Genomic DNA, 19,458 nt, shown 5'->3' with positions numbered 1-19,458 from the left:
AGCCCTTATTTGTTGATAACGGGGAGCGTACGCCTTTTTTGTGACACGTATGCTGTTCATATTTGTCACAAAAAAGGCGTACGCCTCCCGTTTTCAACAAATAAGAGCTGATAACGATATCATTCGCGATGATGGTTGGCTAGGAGCGTTCCATACGGTGAAGTTCATTTTTAAGAGTGCACATCGACTACACTCTTAAAAATGAACTTCACCACATAGCATGCTCCTAGCCAACCACCATCCCGAATGACAACGTTCTCGCCCCTGATTTGTTGAAAACGGGAGGAGGAGCCTATTTTGTTCCCATTATGCACGGCACAAAATAGGCTCCTCCTCCCGTTTTCAACAAATCAGGGGCGAGAACGTTGTCATTCGGGATGGTGGTTGGCTAGGAGCGTGCTATGTGGTGAAGTTCATTTTTAAGAGTGTAGCATCAAGGGCTAAGGGGCCGTTTACTGTGCCCTTTGTCTTATTTCTACGTTCCATCAACTGTACTCGTGTTTCTGTCCGTTGTCCTTACACCTCCAGTTTCTTCGTATAGCTACACTTTTAGAAATGAACTTCACCACATAGCACGCTCCTACCCAATCATCATCCTGAATGACAACGTTCTCGCCCCTGGTTTGTTGAAAACGGGAGGCGGAGCCTCTTTTGTGCAGGCACAAAATTGGCTCCGCCTCCCGTTTTCAACAAATCAGGGGAGCGAACGTTGTCATTCGGGATGATGGTTGCCTAGGGGTGTACAATGTGGTGAAGTTCATTTTTAAGAGTGTATGTACCAACAGGACCACTCAGCCATCCTAATCAGACTACAAATGCCTTGTTATTACTGCCTCGTGGGTGGACGGACGCTTCGTCACGTGGCTCCTCCAAATTTTTCCCTCTCCTCTGCACTCTAAAAGCAGAACCTCGCCACATAGCACGGCCAAGGCCAACCAAAACGGCAACAGCTCTATTTTTATGATGATGATGATGATTGAGGAGTTTCGTCGCCAGGTGAGATACTCTGCCGCATTGCTCATTGCACAGAATTATACCGTTATCACTCCTAATTTATGGGAAACTCGGGGGCGTACACGCCTCTTTGTGACAATTAACATAATGGCATGTCTGATTTTTTAAACCAATAATGGGCAGAAATGTGTGATCTCTGGGCTGGTGGTTGACTAATATGCAATTTGAAACATGTGGCCATTTTAAGACCATTAAGTTTTCAACGAACACGTGAACGGCATGGCCTATAGCTTAGTTCCAGCTTTCTTCTTTTCTAACCCGATAACCTCAGTTAAAAAAATAAAAAGTCTAGATTTAGACGCTATCAGTGCATTATGGCCATGGTTGTCCCTGTGCTGGAAAACGCAAGTCATCATGATGCTGTAATTTTCGATCAGCCACGGACTGTGAGCACCCTTACTAAACACATTAGGAAAGACAACTTTTATTTTTTTTATATTTCAGCTTGGGATAACAGCTGTATTCATTCATGCAAGTTGCTCAATCCGCTTTAGCATGAGTTCTAATCCAGGACGGTTGATTTCTTCGTAGCCGGGCAGTTCCTGTTTGATTCTGTTGTAGTAGCTTGCCAACTTGGGGAACTTTTCAGGGCTGGCAAACTTCAGCTGAAAAAACAAAGCAACAAAGAACATTCCTAAAATCCGTAAAGTTCAGTGTAACACCGTCAATACTCACTCATTCAATGTAAATACAACTCACAATGCTTGCCCATGCACATCGCATTTCAGAAATACGCACTTCCATTTTCTGACAGGTCAAACGATATGTTGAATACATAGTGCGTGTGTGTTGCGATACGGGCCTGTTCCCATAATTTTTTTTCTTCTAAAATCAAGTAGGGAAACTTGCTTGTGGACGCTGGCCCTTTTATACATACTGGAAAATATTTTTTTTTCAAGGAAAGTTTATTAACAGTGCTTACTTACAGTAAACAAGCTATTACAATAATAGTTTTACCAGTGATGGCCACTGACTACTTCTACAGTTGTTTAACTATAACTACTAACTACTTCACGATGGAGTAGTTTAACTAGTGTTCAACTACTTTTCAGGGAGTAGTTAAAATTACTTCTTTAACTACTGCAACGTATTTTAACTACATCTATAACTACTTAACGTTGTCCGTCAACAACAATCCCTTGTAGTGTTATTGGACACCTAAATATGAATCACAGGTAGTGATAATGATATTTAAAATATACTCTTGTGCCTACGTCGCTTAATTCACATACAGTCGTAAAATCCACTGCCTTTCCCTTGTATATTATGCACTGACAAAACAGCTTGCTGCGAAAATATTTTCTATGGAGTGAAATCTTCCGCTATACACTCAGGCTCCTTCGTGACAGATCAATGCGCCACGCACAAATATATAAACTAAGTTACAGAATTATTTCACAGCAAATGAGGCTTCGCTAGACAAGCATTAAAAGTGAAGATTTAGTACACATGCACGGCACAATTGCTCTGCACCTCCGTTCTCATCAAACTCTAGTAGCTCGAGCACGCTCCTAGCCAACCATTATCTCGAATGATATCGTTATCTGCCCTGATTTCTTGAAAACGGGAGGCGTACGCCTTTTTTGTGACACTTATGGTGTTCATAATTGTCACAAATAAGGCGTACGCCTCCCGTTTTCAACAAATCAGGGCAGATAACAATATAATTCGAGATGATGGTTGGCTAGGAGCGTGCTATGCGGTGAAGTTCATTTTTAAGAGTGTATACGGCGTCTTCTTCGTCAGAACGTTTAGCTGTTCAGTTCAGGAGGCGACGCAGACTCTTCTTGAGTTCAGGCAGGAACTCTTACATTACAAGTTTAAAAGTAACATGGTTTTGCTTTTGATTGTTTCTTAGTTTTATGGAAAGAATTCATAGCTGTATTTGACGAACAACATGTTACATAAATTACGTTTCAGAAGAAGTATATGGGTATGTTTTCTCCTGAAAGTGAACTATTATTTATAGTTTGTTTTTCGATAAACAAAGATACTGTATTCTGCTTCAAAACACTTTTCAGCACTAACTACTTTACTAGTAGCTACTACTACTAGTCGTGCTTTTCAGCTGAATTATTTTCCCCCTTGCTTTTCATACTCTTTTTAAAGAAAGGATTCCAAAGGATTCGAGATGCCAGGAACGCTCGCGCAGCGATCCATGTAATGTCCACCAGAGCGTCCCGAGGATGCCAAGGTCAGCTCAAAACCGTCAACCTCGATGAGCTGCTTGCAAGAGAAAGGAACATTTAATCCGCGCACGATAGATGGCATCGTGCCCTAAAGTGAAGTGCGCGTGGCTATACCGTGGCGCGGAAACAAGATGGCGCATGCTCGCTCTTGGAACTCAGTGTCGATACTCTGAAGCGAAGCTTGTTTAGTGCCTCTGGTATACTATTGGAGAAGAGTCCCTCGATAACGCGGTCCACCCTCAGGCGAGTCGTGTCTGGCGCGGCCTATAAAATGGCCGTCGGGACAGTATCCCTTGCGACGCTGTTCCCGGGACGATTTTTTCTTAAAAATCAAGCAACCGCTCCAGACATTAGCCTAATTAATTTTGACCAAATGAAGTTTTTAATGATGGAAGCTCTTCGGAGCAATGAGAACGGCTGTTCCTTTTCGTGGGCTGATGCCGCTTTTCAGACCCAGAGGGATAGGTTGTTAGCTCCCTTTGGTGCTGGGTTGTCTATGATGACTTGACCAGTCCTTCAGCGCCTTCTCTACGTCGAATATTTGATTTGATGGCTACAATGTTTCAAGAATGCATTAATGTCTCGTACTCGAACTCGAACACAAGCGCTCTAGAGCAGACTTTTGCACCGTCACAGCTTTACCTCTCCATCTTTTTTTTCTTCTTCTTCTCATCCATCTTGTACCGCAGGTAAGATAAATATCGCGGAGACACGAATAAAAAAAAGATGATATACCTCTAGTGGCGTGGACAAGTAGACAACCAGGGCAACATCAGCCACGGTAAGCGAATCACCGACCGCGTATTTTCCGTCTCCCACGAGATGCTCAAATCCACGTAGCACATTTTCTTCCAGTTCCACCAACTCTTCCGGTGTGGGCTTTCTTAGCTCGAAGAAACGTTGCCTCTGCAAACAGATGCATCACTGAATAACGTATTGAGTGTTTTTTTTTTCTAAGGAGCAGTGAAGGATTATTTCATACAGGGCATTTATTTTTATCTTACAGATTTTTTATAGGACAAACCTATGAGAGCAGCATAAATGTCGTCTGTGCAGTTGAGTTATAGTATAGGGCAAGGCGGACATCCTCTCGAAGAAGGTGTACCACTACAAGATGATTGGTTAACTAAAATTTATTAATTAGCTCTTTAATTAGGAGGTTTCGGGCAAAAGCGAGATAAAGCAGAATGAGAGACTATCCTCGTTGAAAGCCATTCCACGCTTTAAAAATCCTGAAACGCGACCGTGCGTTAAAATATCCGTCCCCGAATTTTGATGCGCAAATGAGCCCGAAATCGAAACCGCGGCGTCCTGGAATGCAGGGAGCACGGCGCTCGTTTCATGTCAGAGGGCCACGTGATTTGGAGCGGATGCCCGCCTGGCCACGTATAACTCAACTGCACAAACGACATTTATGCTGTTCTCAAAGCTTTTTTGTAAAAAAAATCTGTAAATGATAAAAATAAACACCCTGTATACAGGATGTCCCAGCTAATTGCGAACATATTAAAAAATATATGATATATACATATAACTTTTTCCAAGACGAAATCAATTGCAACATAAGATATGCTGAAGGGCACTCCTTAGGAGGGCATTAGCAAAGTCCTAAAGCAATGCCTTAATGAACTTTCATTAATTAACTTTCTAATTCTAAAAGTACGAAGTTGTCCCAGTGAGAACATCTGTTCGTTTCGGTCACCTGATATCGTAGCCGTTTTCAGAACAAAAATCCATTCGATAGATCGCCCGCAAAAAATTCGTGAAGGAGCACCATTTTTTTTCTTTATTTTGGTCAAAGTTCTGAGCGCCAGAACTTTGCCAGCTGTCCCTTTTTTTCGCCCGGTCTCGAAGCGATCGAGCAGCGGGTTGCCCAACTATATCCGGTCGCATCCGCACTGCAACGGTGGCGAGCGCTCTCATTGGCCCGCACGTCGAAGTTCACGTGGTTTTGCAGACGACGGAACCCGAAGACGGGCGACTCCGGTGCCCCTAGCGTCATCCAAGTGACTAAAACCGCTAGATTCCTGACACTCATGTTCGGTTGGCAACGGTCACGTGATCCAGCTCGAGCGCCGTCCTAGCAATTTCCGAGTGCTAGGTCGTGTCGCCACGAAATGACCACCCGAATTCGCCATTACTTCTGCTTATTCCGGGATCGCGTAGAACGAGTGAGGTCCACGTCGCTCCGTGGTGCGAAGGGCCAGTAGGAACATAGCCTGATCGCATCAACGGCGTGACGTAACAAGAAGTATGCCAATCATATTTCGCCACCATGAGAGGGACACGTGGGCAGCCACTCCTAGCCACAGCTATAGTTAGCGACTCAAGTGTCTTAAATAATGTGGTAGGGGTGCTCCTAGGTGACCACCCTTTCCATTTACTGATAAGGTTGTTCCCAGGCAGTGACCTCGTTATGCAGCGCCCCCGTGTGTACGATGAAGTGCTGTATTAAGTTTTTAATATGACACACCAGAAGCAAGCCGTAAAGCCGCCTAGGGCGGGCAGCAAAAAGGACAAGCGGGACAAGGACAAAGGACAAGGAGAGAAGCACCGTGTCCTGTGCTTCTCTCTCGTCCGCGTATTTTGCAATGTATTTCCATGGGTGAGCAAAAAGGAAAGTTATTAGTTTTCTTTTAAATAATCAATCAATCAATCAAAAGTTATTCACTCACAAAAAAGTCGAAGTAGTGTGGCTGTATGTTACTCGTAATCGTCGCTAAAATGATATCCACCTTGGCGCGGGCTTTTGGGCACTTCGGGTAAAGCGGTGTGTCCGGTGCATACTTGTTGATCAAGTAGTACAGTATAGCATTACTGAAAAAAAAAAAAGCGAAAAGACAAAGGCATTAGCTTATATACGTGGAGTCACTCTGCTCCGATGATATATCGCGGTTACCTCTCGTATACTGCAAATCCGTCGTCGACAAGGGTAGGGATCTTCTTGAAAGGGTTCAGCTGAAACGAAAGCGATGGAAGCAAGTTGATAAGTATATAGGGTAGAGTCCTACGCGGTTCGACCCGTACCCGCATGTGTAAGACCTGCGTCCAACCCGTGTTCCATTACGAAACGGAACCAGCACTAGAGCACTGCACGGTCCTAATTTTCAGGCCCGCGTCCGCCCCGGGCACGACTGCTACGACCCGCACCCGGCCCGGGCCCGAAGTCTTCCGTTTTTGCTAATAAGTGCTAAATATTTTGCTGAGTACACTACGATACCCCATGTCATCGAGGACTGTGACTGGTATACGTACGTGTGACCGCCAGGCGTTTCGGCGTCAACTTGAGCTCCTTGACCGTAGACCGGGGGTGCCGAAGTGGCGGCCCGAGTGGCCCACGAGCAAAAATTAAAAAAATAAAGAATATTTGTCCCAAGCTTCATGAACTGTCGTGGCGTTGTATGGGGCTCTGTACTCGTGCAGTTCATCTTATATTGGTTATAGTCATATAGTCAAAGAAAGCTTTCGCCATTGACCTGTAACTGCCGATGACTCTCTAAACAAGAGACAAACGAGGACGGTTGGTATATATACCAACAGCGAAGACGACAAAAGTAACACAGAGACACACAGGGCACGTCGAACTGTTTTTGTGCTACTTTCATCGTCTTCGCGGATGACTCTCTAATCCTGCCCCTGCGTGGCTGATAATTACTTGACTGATATTTCTGGTACATTCCTACCAAAATTTCGGATAAAACGCGGTGAACTCAAGCAAAGATTCTTCGAGTTTAGGAGACTTTTGAAACGGAGCTTCTTCGGTGGCCGTTTTCCGCAGCTGTGGACGACGTTCTTCATGACTTACAAATGGAACTGATTGACCTGCAGTGCGATATACCCATATAGAAAAAAAGAAAAAAAGAAAAAAAAATATCTGAAGTTGGATCGGCTTCGTTCTATTCTTTTGTTGGACGAAGGTATCCGAATAGACGTATGTTGTCGCCGTGAAACCGATCCATGTTCGGTACAACAGACGTCTAATAATGATAATCATTCGTGGCTGTATGTCGCAAGACAACTGTATCGACATACGTCTGAATGAAACCATGAATTTTATCCCTCTTCCCAGTCCCTTAATTCTCGTGAGACGTATTAGGTGAGCAAAGTCCACTGACCGACAACTATGGCGTTGCATTATGATCACATAGTTGTCTCGCATTTAACTATGTATACTATATCTTAGACAGGATACAAAACGGTTACAAGGAAAGCATTCACTTAAAAGGGTTGGGACAGTTTCATAGATGTGGTTCATTACATCACGGACGTGTTGTATACCGCACACCAGAATGCAGAACAAAAAAAATAAGTATTGTTCTACGTGTCGTACTTAGCGAGATACAAGCCCTCGAACAAGCACACTTCCAAGGAAAGCGCAGACGTCACAGAGCTAGCCGCGTCCATTGGTCCATTCCCACTGGGAGCCACAAGCACATGACTTCTCGTGGCAGCGGCGAGGCTGTGACATCGGAGCCGCATGATTTTCCGTATTCGCGGTGCCCATTTTCTCCGCTTCTATTATCCTCTTCGCTGTGAAACTTTCAATAGACATTCTTAGAGAAGCAAGCGCAACCTGTGCTACGCAAGGGCTCATGGGAACTTAGAGCGCCATTACGAGACGGCCAGGAGGGGGAGGTAGAAGAAGAACAACAACATTCCGGTGTGCGCATCAGCGTTGTCAGCCGAGACACAACGTAACCGTAGCAGACGATAGAGCCGTATCCCTCAAAGTTCCCATGCTGCCTTGCGCCGCGCGCTTGGTGGCGTGAGCATCTTTTAAAAAATCGTCTATTAAGGTTCACATCGGTGCTGAAGAACCGTCTTTTAGGGTTATCTGGTATAACCTGGGGGGTGACATGTCGCAACCCATTTAATTGGCATCCCATGTTGGGACACCCTACACCTCACTTCCATTTGCGTTCATTTAACGATACCATCGCCTTTCTGATCATGTGACCAACGTCAACACTTTGGCGCACGAACCATATAGTACACTAACCTCTACTCACCTTCACAAACTCCGGCTTGTGATTCGCTTGTCCGACCAGATCGAGGTCTTTGACGTTCAGGGGAACACCGAGAACTTTCGCCACCATACGTACTGTACGGCAAGGCGGACTGCCGCTGGTATTATACAAATCGATCGTCATATCTGTGTCCTTATCCTACCGGGAATCAGGGATCACTTTTGATTCAGAACCGGCGCTCTTCAATTTCAAGCGGCCAAAGACACACCACTGCCGGCGCTCGCAGTCACATGGGCCGGTGTTTCGCTATCCTCTCTCCCAGGAAAGGGGAGTTGCCATGGCCACGACTACTTCCACATAAACCTGTTGAGAGATGATTTCGAAAGAGCAATATAGTTGTAGCTGCGCGAGCATTGTTCAGGGCGACGTACGACGTAGACTGTTTGCACTGCTGTGCGCCGGAAACGATATGCTATCTCTCTCACAATGGCACGTGTCCATAATGGGGAGTTCTTGCCGGTTTTAGCGTGAGCTCGAGATTGGCTGCATCTTCTGGAATTGTGCGAAACGCGTTATGCGATGATATATATGCGATAGCTATACTGGGGGGGGGGGGGGGCATCTTTTGGCCATGCGCTGGTTTCTTGAGCTCGATTCGTTTCCAGTGGCTGCCTGGTCCGGTTTGTGCTACTTGGTTCCACAGCACCACCCACAGACGAGCGCGTTGTTTTCGTTCCTGCTCGTCGCGGCACCCTGATCTTCTGGCACCCGCACTGATTTCGGTGGCATATTAAATGCTGAACACTACACACTGATGCACGTGGAGAGACCACCCTTTCAATGTTTACAAACAGAACGCACAACCGGAAGTTGTCTAGGGTTCCCAGCGTCAGCGGCTATGTGTGGCGCCACGCCGTGTCGCTCATTTCAGTTAAACCCTTTCACTGTTTACAAGTAGTGAAAGGGTTTAACTCAAATTAGTGGCACATGTGGCCGCTGACGCTGGGAACCCTAGACAACTTTCGGTTGTGCCTTCTGTTTGTAAGCAGTGAAAGGGTGGCACAAATGGCGCGTATCTAGTCTTCTGCTTGCTCCTGCCTTTCTACCTTTTTACACAACCTTTTCGTCCCGTGTGCTCTCCCCAAGGACACCCTCTTTGCCATGGACGGGCCTGCAAGACTGCTGATGGTGGTTGGTCCAAAAAATATCGCTTTAATAACACTCATGCAACCGTTGTCAAGCCGAACATGAGCAATAATGTCCAAAGGAAAGCCACTGTGCTATGCTAGAAACCCCTGTCTAGGTTTAATCTCTACCACGTGGAGCACTGTGAATTTTTCTTTCAGTAGAAAATGAGGGGGGGGGGGGTAATGGCAGGATAGGCTCGCCGTTGTTGGCCATACAGAAGTCGGCGTCGTCACAACTATAGCAAAAAAGAAAAAGAACACAAAACACAAAGGACGTACGGACGGATGTAGGATAGAGGAGGATAAAGGATGGGGATGCGGTGAGGGTGCACGAGTTCGTCGGGGAGAGCAAAGTATTAGATGGGTCATTGAGCAAGACCTGCCTTCTGCAGAAAGAGAATGAGGTTTCTTGCTTTGGCAGAAGAACCAGCGGGGTAGAGGATGTCCGCAAGCGTGCCCGAGGTGGGAGCGAGGGAGATGTTCTTCGGGCGCAGAATTGTATGCTCGGCCGTCTCACAGGATGTGTTCGATTGTTTCGGGTTGTTCACAGTGGCCACAGCAGGCGTCACCCCTAGAGCCGATCTTGAATAGTTGAGAGTTGAACACACACCCAGTGCGGAGCCTATGGAGCATGGTCTGTATGCTTCGAGGAGAATGAACTTCACCGTATAGCACGCTCCTAGCCAACCATCATCTCGAACGATATCGTTATCTGCCCTGATTTGTTACGTTTGTACGCCCCTCATAGCATCAGTTGCTTCGCGGCGTTAACGTGCAATCAAAAAGCTTCACTACGTTAGCCAACTCCTACACTCTTAGAAATGAACTTCACCGCATAGCACGCTCCTAGCCAACCATAATTTCTAATGATACCGTTATCTGCCCTTTTTTGTGAAAACGGGAGGCGTGAGCCTTTTTTGTGCAATTATGAACAGCATAAGTGTCACAAAAAGGGCGTACGCCTACCGTTTTCAACAAATCAGGCCAGATAACGACATCATTCGAGATGATGGTTGGCTAGGAGCGTGCCATGCGGTGAAGCTCATTTATAAGAGTGTATTGCAAACGGTCTCGGAATCAAAGTCCCGGGCGAGGAAGTGGTGGATCCAGCTCGACTTTCTGAAAAACATCTTCACTCTCAGAACAGAAACTTCACCCGCATAGCACGTTGTGCGCCAACCACAACCACGAATGATAGTGTTATCGCTTGTGATTTGAAGAGAGCGAGAAAGAGACGGTGGGGCGTACGCCTTTTTATAGCAATTTTCATATATCCAAATTGCAGGTGTTGTTTCCAATGCAACCCCCAATAGACGGATCATCTCCCATGAATAGAAGGATTAGCCATTGTGTAGGGTACACCACTAGGGGCCGCTACGAGCGCCGCTTCACCACTAGGGGCCGCTGTCGCGTTCCGCGGATGACGTCATTGCTATGTTGGGGAGCATGGTGAGACACAGCGGGAGGCACGGGATGGCGATGCGAAGTTGAGCGCCCTTCTGCTGGCTGTAGTGGCGCTGCGGGCGACAGGACAGACGCTCTCGGTGGCGGCGTTATAGCCTGGTGCTCTTCAAATCAGAAGCGGTAACCCAATCATTCGCGGCAGTGGTTGGAGGACAACGTGCTATGCGGTGAAGTTCTGTTCTGAGAGTGTCCTTCATTACGAAAAGTACGTTTCAAAACGCCTCTCGGTCCCTGCGCCTATATCTGTCGAAGCTAGAAAACCAACGGGAAAACAAGCACAAAAACTGGACAATCTTTATTGCACGTGTTCTGAGAATTCAATATATCTTCATGTGTTGACCACATATAGGAACCGTAGAGCTCGCAGCTGTCCTCGGTCCCCCACCATCACTCTCTCTCTCTCGCACACGCACATTCAGCTGTACGACAAAATGCACTGTGCTTTGTTCACGCGAGCTGCGCGATGCGCCTTGTGAGTCCTTCGAATCCAGGACGGTTTATTTCTTCGAAGCCAGGCAGTTCTTCCTTGATCGTGTTGTAGTAGGACACCAGCTTAGGAAACTTCTCGGGACCAGCAAATTTCAGCTGCGAAGTTTAACAATAGGATCAGTAAAAACGGACCAGGGCAACGTCGGACGAAAAAGCACACTCTTGAAGATGAACTTCACCGCATAGCACGTTCCTAACCACTATCCGGAATAACATATGGTTTTCGTCCCTGATTCGAAAATGGGAGACGTATGTCTTTTTTGTACCACTTATGCAGGACATAATTGCTACAAAAAGGCGTACGCCCCGGCCCTTTTCAACAAATCAGGGGCGAGAACGATGGCTCGCCGTTGTCGGCCTCACAGATGTGGGCAACCTCACGACTGACGCCCTGGGGAATGTGCATCCTGGGCCGACTTCAAAGGGAACTGTGCCGACATATGTCTGAAAGCGTCTGAGGAACTACCTAAACACAGAACTTCACCGTATAGCACACTCCTAGGCAACCAGCATCCGAAATGGCATGGTTCTCGCCCCTGATTTGAAAACGGGAGGCGTACGTCTTTTTTGTACCACTTATGCAGGAGATAATTGCTACTAAAAGGCGTATGCCCCCAGCAGTTTTCAACAAATCAGGGGCGAGAACGATGTCATCCCGAATGACATCGGCATTCCCCTGATTTGCTGAAAACAGACGTACGCCTTTTTGTTACACTTACAAAAGGGCGTCCGCCCCATGCTGTCCACAAATCAGGAGTGATAACGGTAACATTCTGTGCGATGCTCATCTTCTCCTTCATTTATTGTTGTCGTTGTTCTGTGCGATGGTTGGCCTTCAGCGTGCTATGTGGTGAAGTTCTGTTTTAAGGGTGCGGGTGATGGTTGGCTAGGAGAGTGCTATGCGGTCAAGTTGATTTTTTTAAGAGTGTAAAAATGAAAGTTATACCTCGAATGGGAGTGTCAGGTGAGCTACCAAGGAGATGTCGGCCAGGGTGAGGGAATTCCCCACAGCGTACTTTCCGTCGCCAGCGAGATGTCCCAGCCCACGGAGGACGTTGTCTTCCAGTTTAGCGATATCTTCTTCCGTCGGTTTCTTCAGGTCGAAGAAACGGGGTCTCTGCGTTCAGGAGCGCGTAACGTAATGATTACAGAATCTGCAGATCGACACACCCCTTACGGGATATACGCTGTAGATGGAATGGATGCGTTTCTTTCTTATTTTATATATTCCGGGTTAACGCCGCGAAGCAACTGTGGCTATGAGCGGCGTACAGATGTGGACAGATGGAGAGAGGACAGCAGAAAGGAGTGGAGAGACGGGGGGATTAGTATGAATCCTGGGCAGACTTCAGGGACACTGTGCAGACATTTGTCTTCGGAAAGCCCAGGGAAATCCTCAGACAACACAGCCGGTGGTAGGATTCGAACACACCACCTCCCAGTCTTCGGCACTACCGTGGCTATGGATGAGTTTCCGTGGCAACAGTCAAGTGCTCCGGATAACCCTTTTGCGTGATATCACCGTTCATAACACGGGGACTGCAATATACTAGAAGCTGTACAGTGTGCGCTACCAAGAAATATTTATGCATTGAATGGTACCACGCCTATACTGACGCTTGGGACACGCGGTTGATGTACGATATATAGTATACGTAGTCAACGCCTTGGGTCTTCCAGTTGCCATGTTCCTTGCTATCGTTCAAGCAGCCAGTTTAGCGCAGTCAAAATGTTCTCGAATCGACAGAAAGGCTGCGACGAAGTGAGGAAAATATGTAAACGGGAGTACCGCAGATAGGTTGCTTGCAGCTATGAGGACCTGCTTCTCCGCTTTTGTGTACTACTGGCAGGCAGAAGCCACAAACTACACGCGTCCTTGCTATGAGCGCGCGATCCACGGATGTGTGCCCCAGTCACAACGCATCACGGAAGCACTGAGACGAGAAACCCGTATCCGTAAGGAACCGTACTAAGGCTTCGATGACCAGTCGCTGGAATGGTTCCCTGACGGTGACCGTGCTTATACTGAGCTAACACGATCTCGGATGATCATGGGCAGCGCGCACTTGACTGAGCATGCGCTTAATGTCCGCCAGTGTGTCAGGAGTGTGTGTGTGTGGGGGGGGGGGGCAGCAAATAACACACGTGGTCATGTACGCCAGAACACGTGAATAGTTCCTAGGGTGGCCGGCGCACACCACTGTGACGCTTCAGCCGCTGCGGTGTGAGGGTGCCTCGATACTTGTGCTACTTGCGCCCTCTTTACGGCATCCGGCCCTGTAAAGACCGACTTCACCATGGGCTTCACTCTGTAAAGAGGGCGCAAGTATCGAGACACCCATGCAATGTTTACGTAACAAGGGGAGGTCTATTGAAGTATCCAACTGGGCGCTGTGAAGCTTGTGTTCGGTTTGTCTCTATGTTTAACTGCGTCTCATCCACTACTATGTGTCGTTTTTTTTTTTTTTTTTGAGGTTTTCAGTGTTAAACAATTATTGGCATAAGACTTACAAAAAAGGCAAAGTAGTGCGGCTGAATGGTGCTAGTGATGGCGGCCAAGATCTTGTCGACGTTCGCGCGGGCCTTTGGACACTTCGGGTACAGCTCGCTGTCTGGTTGATACTTGTTTATCAGGTAGTACAGGATCGCATTGCTGGACAGAAAAATAGTCGAGATTAGAAGGTCAGAAAATTCGTGATTTCGAGCTGGCAAAGTAGTATAGAACCTCTGAAGTTACAAATGAGGGGAGGAAGAAAAAAATATGTTTTAAAAAAAATCCCCTAAGGTTAAAAACGAACCGCACACGCAAAACGCTATTACCCGAAGGATGCTCTCATGCTGCACAGGTTATCTTTCCTGATACAGATTATCTTATCGGATGCACGCAACCCCCCCCCCCCCCCTTTACCCGGCAAAATATTTATGTTTATTCGAATATTTCGTCTTCGAAACTTTTCCTGTGACATTTTGGGAACCTGACATTCTCAGTGCTGTGATGGTGGTTCAGTCATAGTTACGAAGATCCCTTTCCTGTCGAACGCAAATAAACAGTACAATAAATACAGTAAATAATGTAAATACAGGAGTGGGAACGTTTAGTTCCTATGAGCACGGAAAACGAATTCATAATTTTTTTTCCCCGTGCGACTAAGATTTTTCTTTCTCGACAGAATGGGTGGTTCCAGATCACACGGAAGTTAAATTATCAGATTAAGTTAGATTCGATAGTAAAAGAAAAAGCGTGGCGACGAGGAGGGAGCACAAATGCAGAGTAGCAAGCTAGCTGCGACTAACCTCTTCGAATATTCGCCTTGACATCCCCCCCCCCCCGACTAACCCGTGTGGAGATGGACTTATGACAAATCGTAGACATTTCTCAAGTTTAATGGATTTTCATGAAGGGTATCCTTCGGTCATTGACACTCCGCGCATACAAAGCTCGTGACTATACATAACGCATATTCAATAGAAAACAGAAGATATCCAACTCGACACTTCTATTCAGCGCCCACCATTTCCTCGGCAAAGGCAACGTTTGTCGGGAACCTATTGCATATTCTCATTATATCGCAAGCGAGTGCATATCTTACGGAAATCGAGGCAGAATGAACTGGGGGAATTCTATGAGGATCGCTCTTTCGTGGACACTCGTGAGACGGCAGCTGACGCGACGCGAAGGGGTTATTTCAGACGGCGGCGTGACGGAGTTCGTACTTCCTGTAAGCTCTTTTTATTCATTTTCAAAGAAACCGGTTTAGTTTGAACCGTGGCCGACGAAGCATATCCGTCTGAGTACTTGAACGGCATCGCAAGCCATGACGTGAGTTGAAAAAGAAAAAAAAAAAAAAAAGGACAGTCTGCTGATAATGGCGCCGAGAAGTTTGAGAGTCGCCTCCAAGTGCAGACTGAGCGAACCGAGTCGTGGGGATGTTCCCGGGCAGTATATGTGTTCCAAGTAAATCGCATTTTCATTCCAATATGAGAGTTTTATACTGCAAGTGACAGAAACGAAACCGAAACGAGGATCCCCACGAAGAGCCGGCACAGTGGCGCCTCTAGTGAAGGAAGGCAGCGGTGTCGTCACGAAAAGGAAAAATCAATTAATCAATCAACGGTTGACTGCAGCTGATAAAATGTTGAAGTAGAAGGTCAATACAATGTGTCAACTAGCCTGCAATAAAAGCTCCTTTCTCATTTCAATTCAATTAAATCTTATCTAAAATTAGCGTAACTATTATATTGGCTGGGAGACCCAATAACTACAGTGTTAGAAAAATTTATACCTTATAAGGTATAAACGGCTTGTCCCAGGGCGCATACCTTTTGAGGTATAAACGATATACCTCCTTCGAGGTATAATAACTTTATACCTCCCTGAAGGTATATTATTTGCACCTCATGGTATAAACATATATCCCCTTGAAGGTATATTTTCGAACCCGGGTGTAATTTTGAAAAATTTGAATATTTGATTTTTTTCAGTGCCATATAAGGGTTGCACTTTCCTGATCCAGCACGTAACAAAATTAGAACAAAATAATATTGAGTGACAAGTGCTTTAATAACAACAACTACCCCGAGAAGGAAGGAGAGAAAGGAAATACCTGGACACGCACGCATACAAACGTACCCACAAACTCATATTCACAGGGTGCAGGTGTAAAACGTAGAGGAGAGCTCATGCAGATTACTCGCCACGCAAGAAGCGACGTGGGAGGATTTGGTGGAGAACAGATACTGGCTATATAACAGATAATACGTCGCGGCTTCGCAAAATGTGGGGCACATTCGCCCGGCGAGCAACAATATGAGTGAGGACGCGTAGATTTGGTCATTTCAGGAACAAAAATCACGCTGCTATAAACCATGCCCCTTATTAATTACGATGCAACTGTATTGCTGACTGTGTTTCCTAATTAAATTACTGCTTAGATGATATGTTATACTGTCTCCACCACAAATTAATGTGGTACTACAGGTTCATATCTGAAGGTATACAAAATACAGAAGGTATAAACGCAAGAGAGAAGTACCTTATTATACCCTCAACTGGCGTGGAAGGTATAGCCTCCGCGATTTATACCTCCCACATGGTTTAAACGGGGTATAGACGTTGGTGATGAGGTATAAATATGGTAGTGTAGTCCTGGTTTATACCTTCGTTGCACCTCTTCTATACCTTTTCTTCTAACAGTGTATCGAGAGAGAGCACCACAACTGGGTTAACAGCAGCAGACGTCTCTCGGTAACAGCTTGGTCGTTTGTGCTGGAGACAACTCATGTTATGTCGTCCTTATGTCTCTGCTTGTTATGCCTCGCGTAGTCAAAGAGCACGTCAGCAACATTAGCATAAATTCATCCCCGTATCCACCCCGAGACTTGCAGTCGCCTGCTGAGTAATGTCGCTGATGTAGCTCAAATGTGTACGTCGCGTCACTGAATACGTCACTGCCTTCCGCTTACCTTTCGTAGAGGACAAATCCATCGTCGACTAGGGTAGGAACTCTGCTGAACGGATTCAACTGAAATCGGAGGGACAACCCGTTTATGCATCACGGAAGATGTCCCTAGTATATGGGCTTATTGCTACGTTAAGTTGGGTTGGGTTAGGTTCTCTTAAATGGGGTTGGGTTAGGTGGGGTTATAGGTCCGCAAAGCAGTCGAGGTGCAATCTAAAAAAAAAAGAAGAAAAAATCTATCTACTCGATAGGATGAGCCCTCACAATACTCTTATATCACAACTTTCATCACAATTGCGCTCATAGACTTCCAGAAAATTAATGTCGAAAACTACGGGCAACACTGTCGAAGTGAGCGCATTGCTCCTCAAGGACGGAGGCAACACCACATTGATGCGTACAACACTGGGTCTAAAAACGTAAGAAGTTGGCAACGAGTCAGCTACATAACCATCAGGGGAAGCAAATTTGTAATCGGGAACATATAGATCACCGTAGCTCGACGAATTTCGGGTAACTTCCCACCAGACGTCGCACCAAGCCGTTTTACCGCAATTTTTAATTTAAAAACATTTGTGTTAGCGCCGCGAAGCAACTGTGGCTATGAGCGGCGTACGGACGCGGACAGATGGAGAGAGGCCAGCAGGAAAGAGTTGGAGACAGGGGGTTAGTATACGTCCTGGGCCGACTTCAGGGGCAGCAGTGCAGACATTCGTCTGGAAATTCCATAGATTGAGAAGTTACCCGTCAAAAAGGAACTTAAGTTACTTTGGCAAAGTTATCTGAAAAAGAAACGAGTTCCTCTGAAAGTTACCTCGGCGCAAAAGTATCGAGTTAAGTTACCACAATAAGGAAATTAGTTACATTAACGAGTTACCTCAAAATGTGGGGAATTCTACCGGAAAACCCAGGAAAAACCTTATGACAGCACAGCCGGTGCCTGGATTCGAGCCCGCGTCACGTCGCACTCTCGGAGTGGAAAGCAATTATCCTAACCACTATGCCACGGGAGCATAGGCGCCGCAATTTCGATAGCAAATTAAAAATAATAAATGTTCTATGTCAACTGTTTACGAGTAACGAGCTGTCAATCTACACGCCGTCAACACAAACTGCCAGCGTGTCTCTAGAGCATCTTCAGATATTGTGGTCTTTGCCGATTTAGTGAAGATACGATCGATAGCTAGCTATTGCCGCAATATTTGGAAGGGCGCGTGGGCCAGAGGAGGGTGCCACAGAAAGAGAGAGAAAGAGATTAGGTCTTGTTATATTCCACCTCTGCTAGCTGTAATCTTTCACTGTGCCATGTAACTAAATTGTGCTCAAAAGCATTCCTATATCAGTGGAAATGACAGTGCATTTTGAACATATAGTTGTTTTAAACACCAGTACTGTCGTAGCTATATACTAGGACGAATACTTCCAGGAGAGAGAAAATAGACTTTTCCTCCCATTAGTCCTAACAAAGATGATGATGATAATGTAGCAGAGCTGTTGAGACAAAGAAGAGCACAGAATCTCTTCAGATAACATTCCTTATTGCAGCTACATCACATGAACTCTTAAAAGTTGGCCCCATACCTTGACGTAATCCGGCTTGCGGTGCTCGCCGCCAAACAGGTCGAGATCTTTTACGTTGACGGACAACCCCAGGATCTTGGCCAGCATCCGCACTGCACCGCACGGTGGGCTGCCGTTGATGTTGTATAGGTCGACCGCCATGTCTGCAACTCGCGAAGAAATGCGGCACGAATATGACAGGAAGGAGAAGTTCCGGTTTTCCAGTCTCACTTCTTTTTATCGCGGCCACGCATGCGTATATTGGGGCAGGTCGCTCGTGTGTAAACGTGGGCTTTCGGAGGCACGTGCTGAGTGACGCGGTGCTGTGGAGTTCGACAAAGAGATAAGTATTAGATAAACAGAGCATCTCGCCGTTGGTAGCATTGTAGTGGCTAATCGTGGATCTCATCAGATACTGCCACTACAGATCAGCGATCTCTTGACAACATGGTGGGCAGGGATGTGCCAATTAGCTGAGCCTCCAGCTGTACACGGTTGTCGCCGTGGTTATGCGATGTGGCGTCGTCTTCGTAGCGAATGTTGGCGCTTTGGGAGTGGACCTATAGATCCATTGGGACCAGCTGAAATGCTGACAATGTAAGACGACAAAGGCACACCTGCGATATGTTGGAAGATAGACGTGACGCAAGGAGATACACGATAAACCTAACCTAACCTAACCAAATAAAGTAGCGTTCGTGCACCAAGTATCGATTTATCCGGCCGAACTTTATTTCATCTTAATGATTTCCTGGCAGAAACATGCTGTTTCAAGACGAACTAAATACTAGATATACAATATGTCTTCCTCTGTGTTCTGTGTTGGTGTGTTGGTGCTGATGATGAAAATACTAGGGAGAGGTTGAATTCGTCACACGACAAATTCGGCTACTCCCATAAACAGAACCCCCCCCCCCCCCATGAAACAAATAACTCTTTTTTAAAAAAGAATTCCATAGATTCGAGATTCATAAGATCCGTGGATTCGCAGAACCTTCCTTTTATTCTTTCTCGATTTTTCTGGTATCCTTAACCGTCGGATTCGGATAATTTTCGATTCGTCCCATCTCTAGCTTTATGCGTTGAAAATATGAGCTGGAGTATTCCAAACGACTTACTGTCTAGAAGT

General features: G+C 46.2%; 1 protein-coding gene across 1 annotated transcript; it reads right to left on the bottom strand.

Annotated features, from left to right (window-relative positions):
• Positions 1 to 1,422: 1,422 nt before the first annotated feature.
• On the bottom strand, positions 1,423 to 18,527 carry LOC135369736 (uncharacterized). The gene is made up of 11 exons (XM_064603253.1): positions 18,351 to 18,527; positions 16,774 to 16,832; positions 13,822 to 13,963; positions 12,257 to 12,427; positions 11,273 to 11,406; positions 9,741 to 9,939; positions 8,213 to 8,368; positions 6,103 to 6,161; positions 5,879 to 6,020; positions 3,939 to 4,109; positions 1,423 to 1,619 (listed from the first exon to the last, which is right to left on the bottom strand). Exons 1-11 carry the CDS (start codon positions 18,489 to 18,491, stop codon positions 1,482 to 1,484), a joined length of 1,512 nt encoding a protein of 503 aa, XP_064459323.1. The 5' UTR covers positions 18,492 to 18,527; the 3' UTR covers positions 1,423 to 1,481.
• Positions 18,528 to 19,458: the final 931 nt, after the last annotated feature.

This window comes from Ornithodoros turicata, chromosome 10 (assembly GCF_037126465.1).
Source record: "Ornithodoros turicata isolate Travis chromosome 10, ASM3712646v1, whole genome shotgun sequence".
NCBI lineage: Eukaryota > Metazoa > Arthropoda > Arachnida > Ixodida > Argasidae > Ornithodoros > Ornithodoros turicata.
Note: the sequence above shows the minus strand (reverse complement) of the source record. Positions and strands in the feature narration are given on the sequence as shown.

Bases quoted from the DNA above. Each gene is read 5' to 3' on its own strand.
- LOC135369736 (XM_064603253.1), bottom strand. From the start codon at position 18,491: ATGGCGGTCGACCTATACAACATCAACGGCAGCCCACCGTGCGGTGCA. The intron at 13,964-16,773 runs GTAAGCGGAAGG...TTTTCTGTCCAG, and splicing joins GGATTTGTCCTCTACGAAAG to CAATGCGATCCTGTACTACC. The intron at 9,940-11,272 runs GTGAACAAAGCA...CAACTATTCAAG, and splicing joins AGGCGCATCGCGCAGCTCGC to ATCGGCTCTAGGGGTGACGC.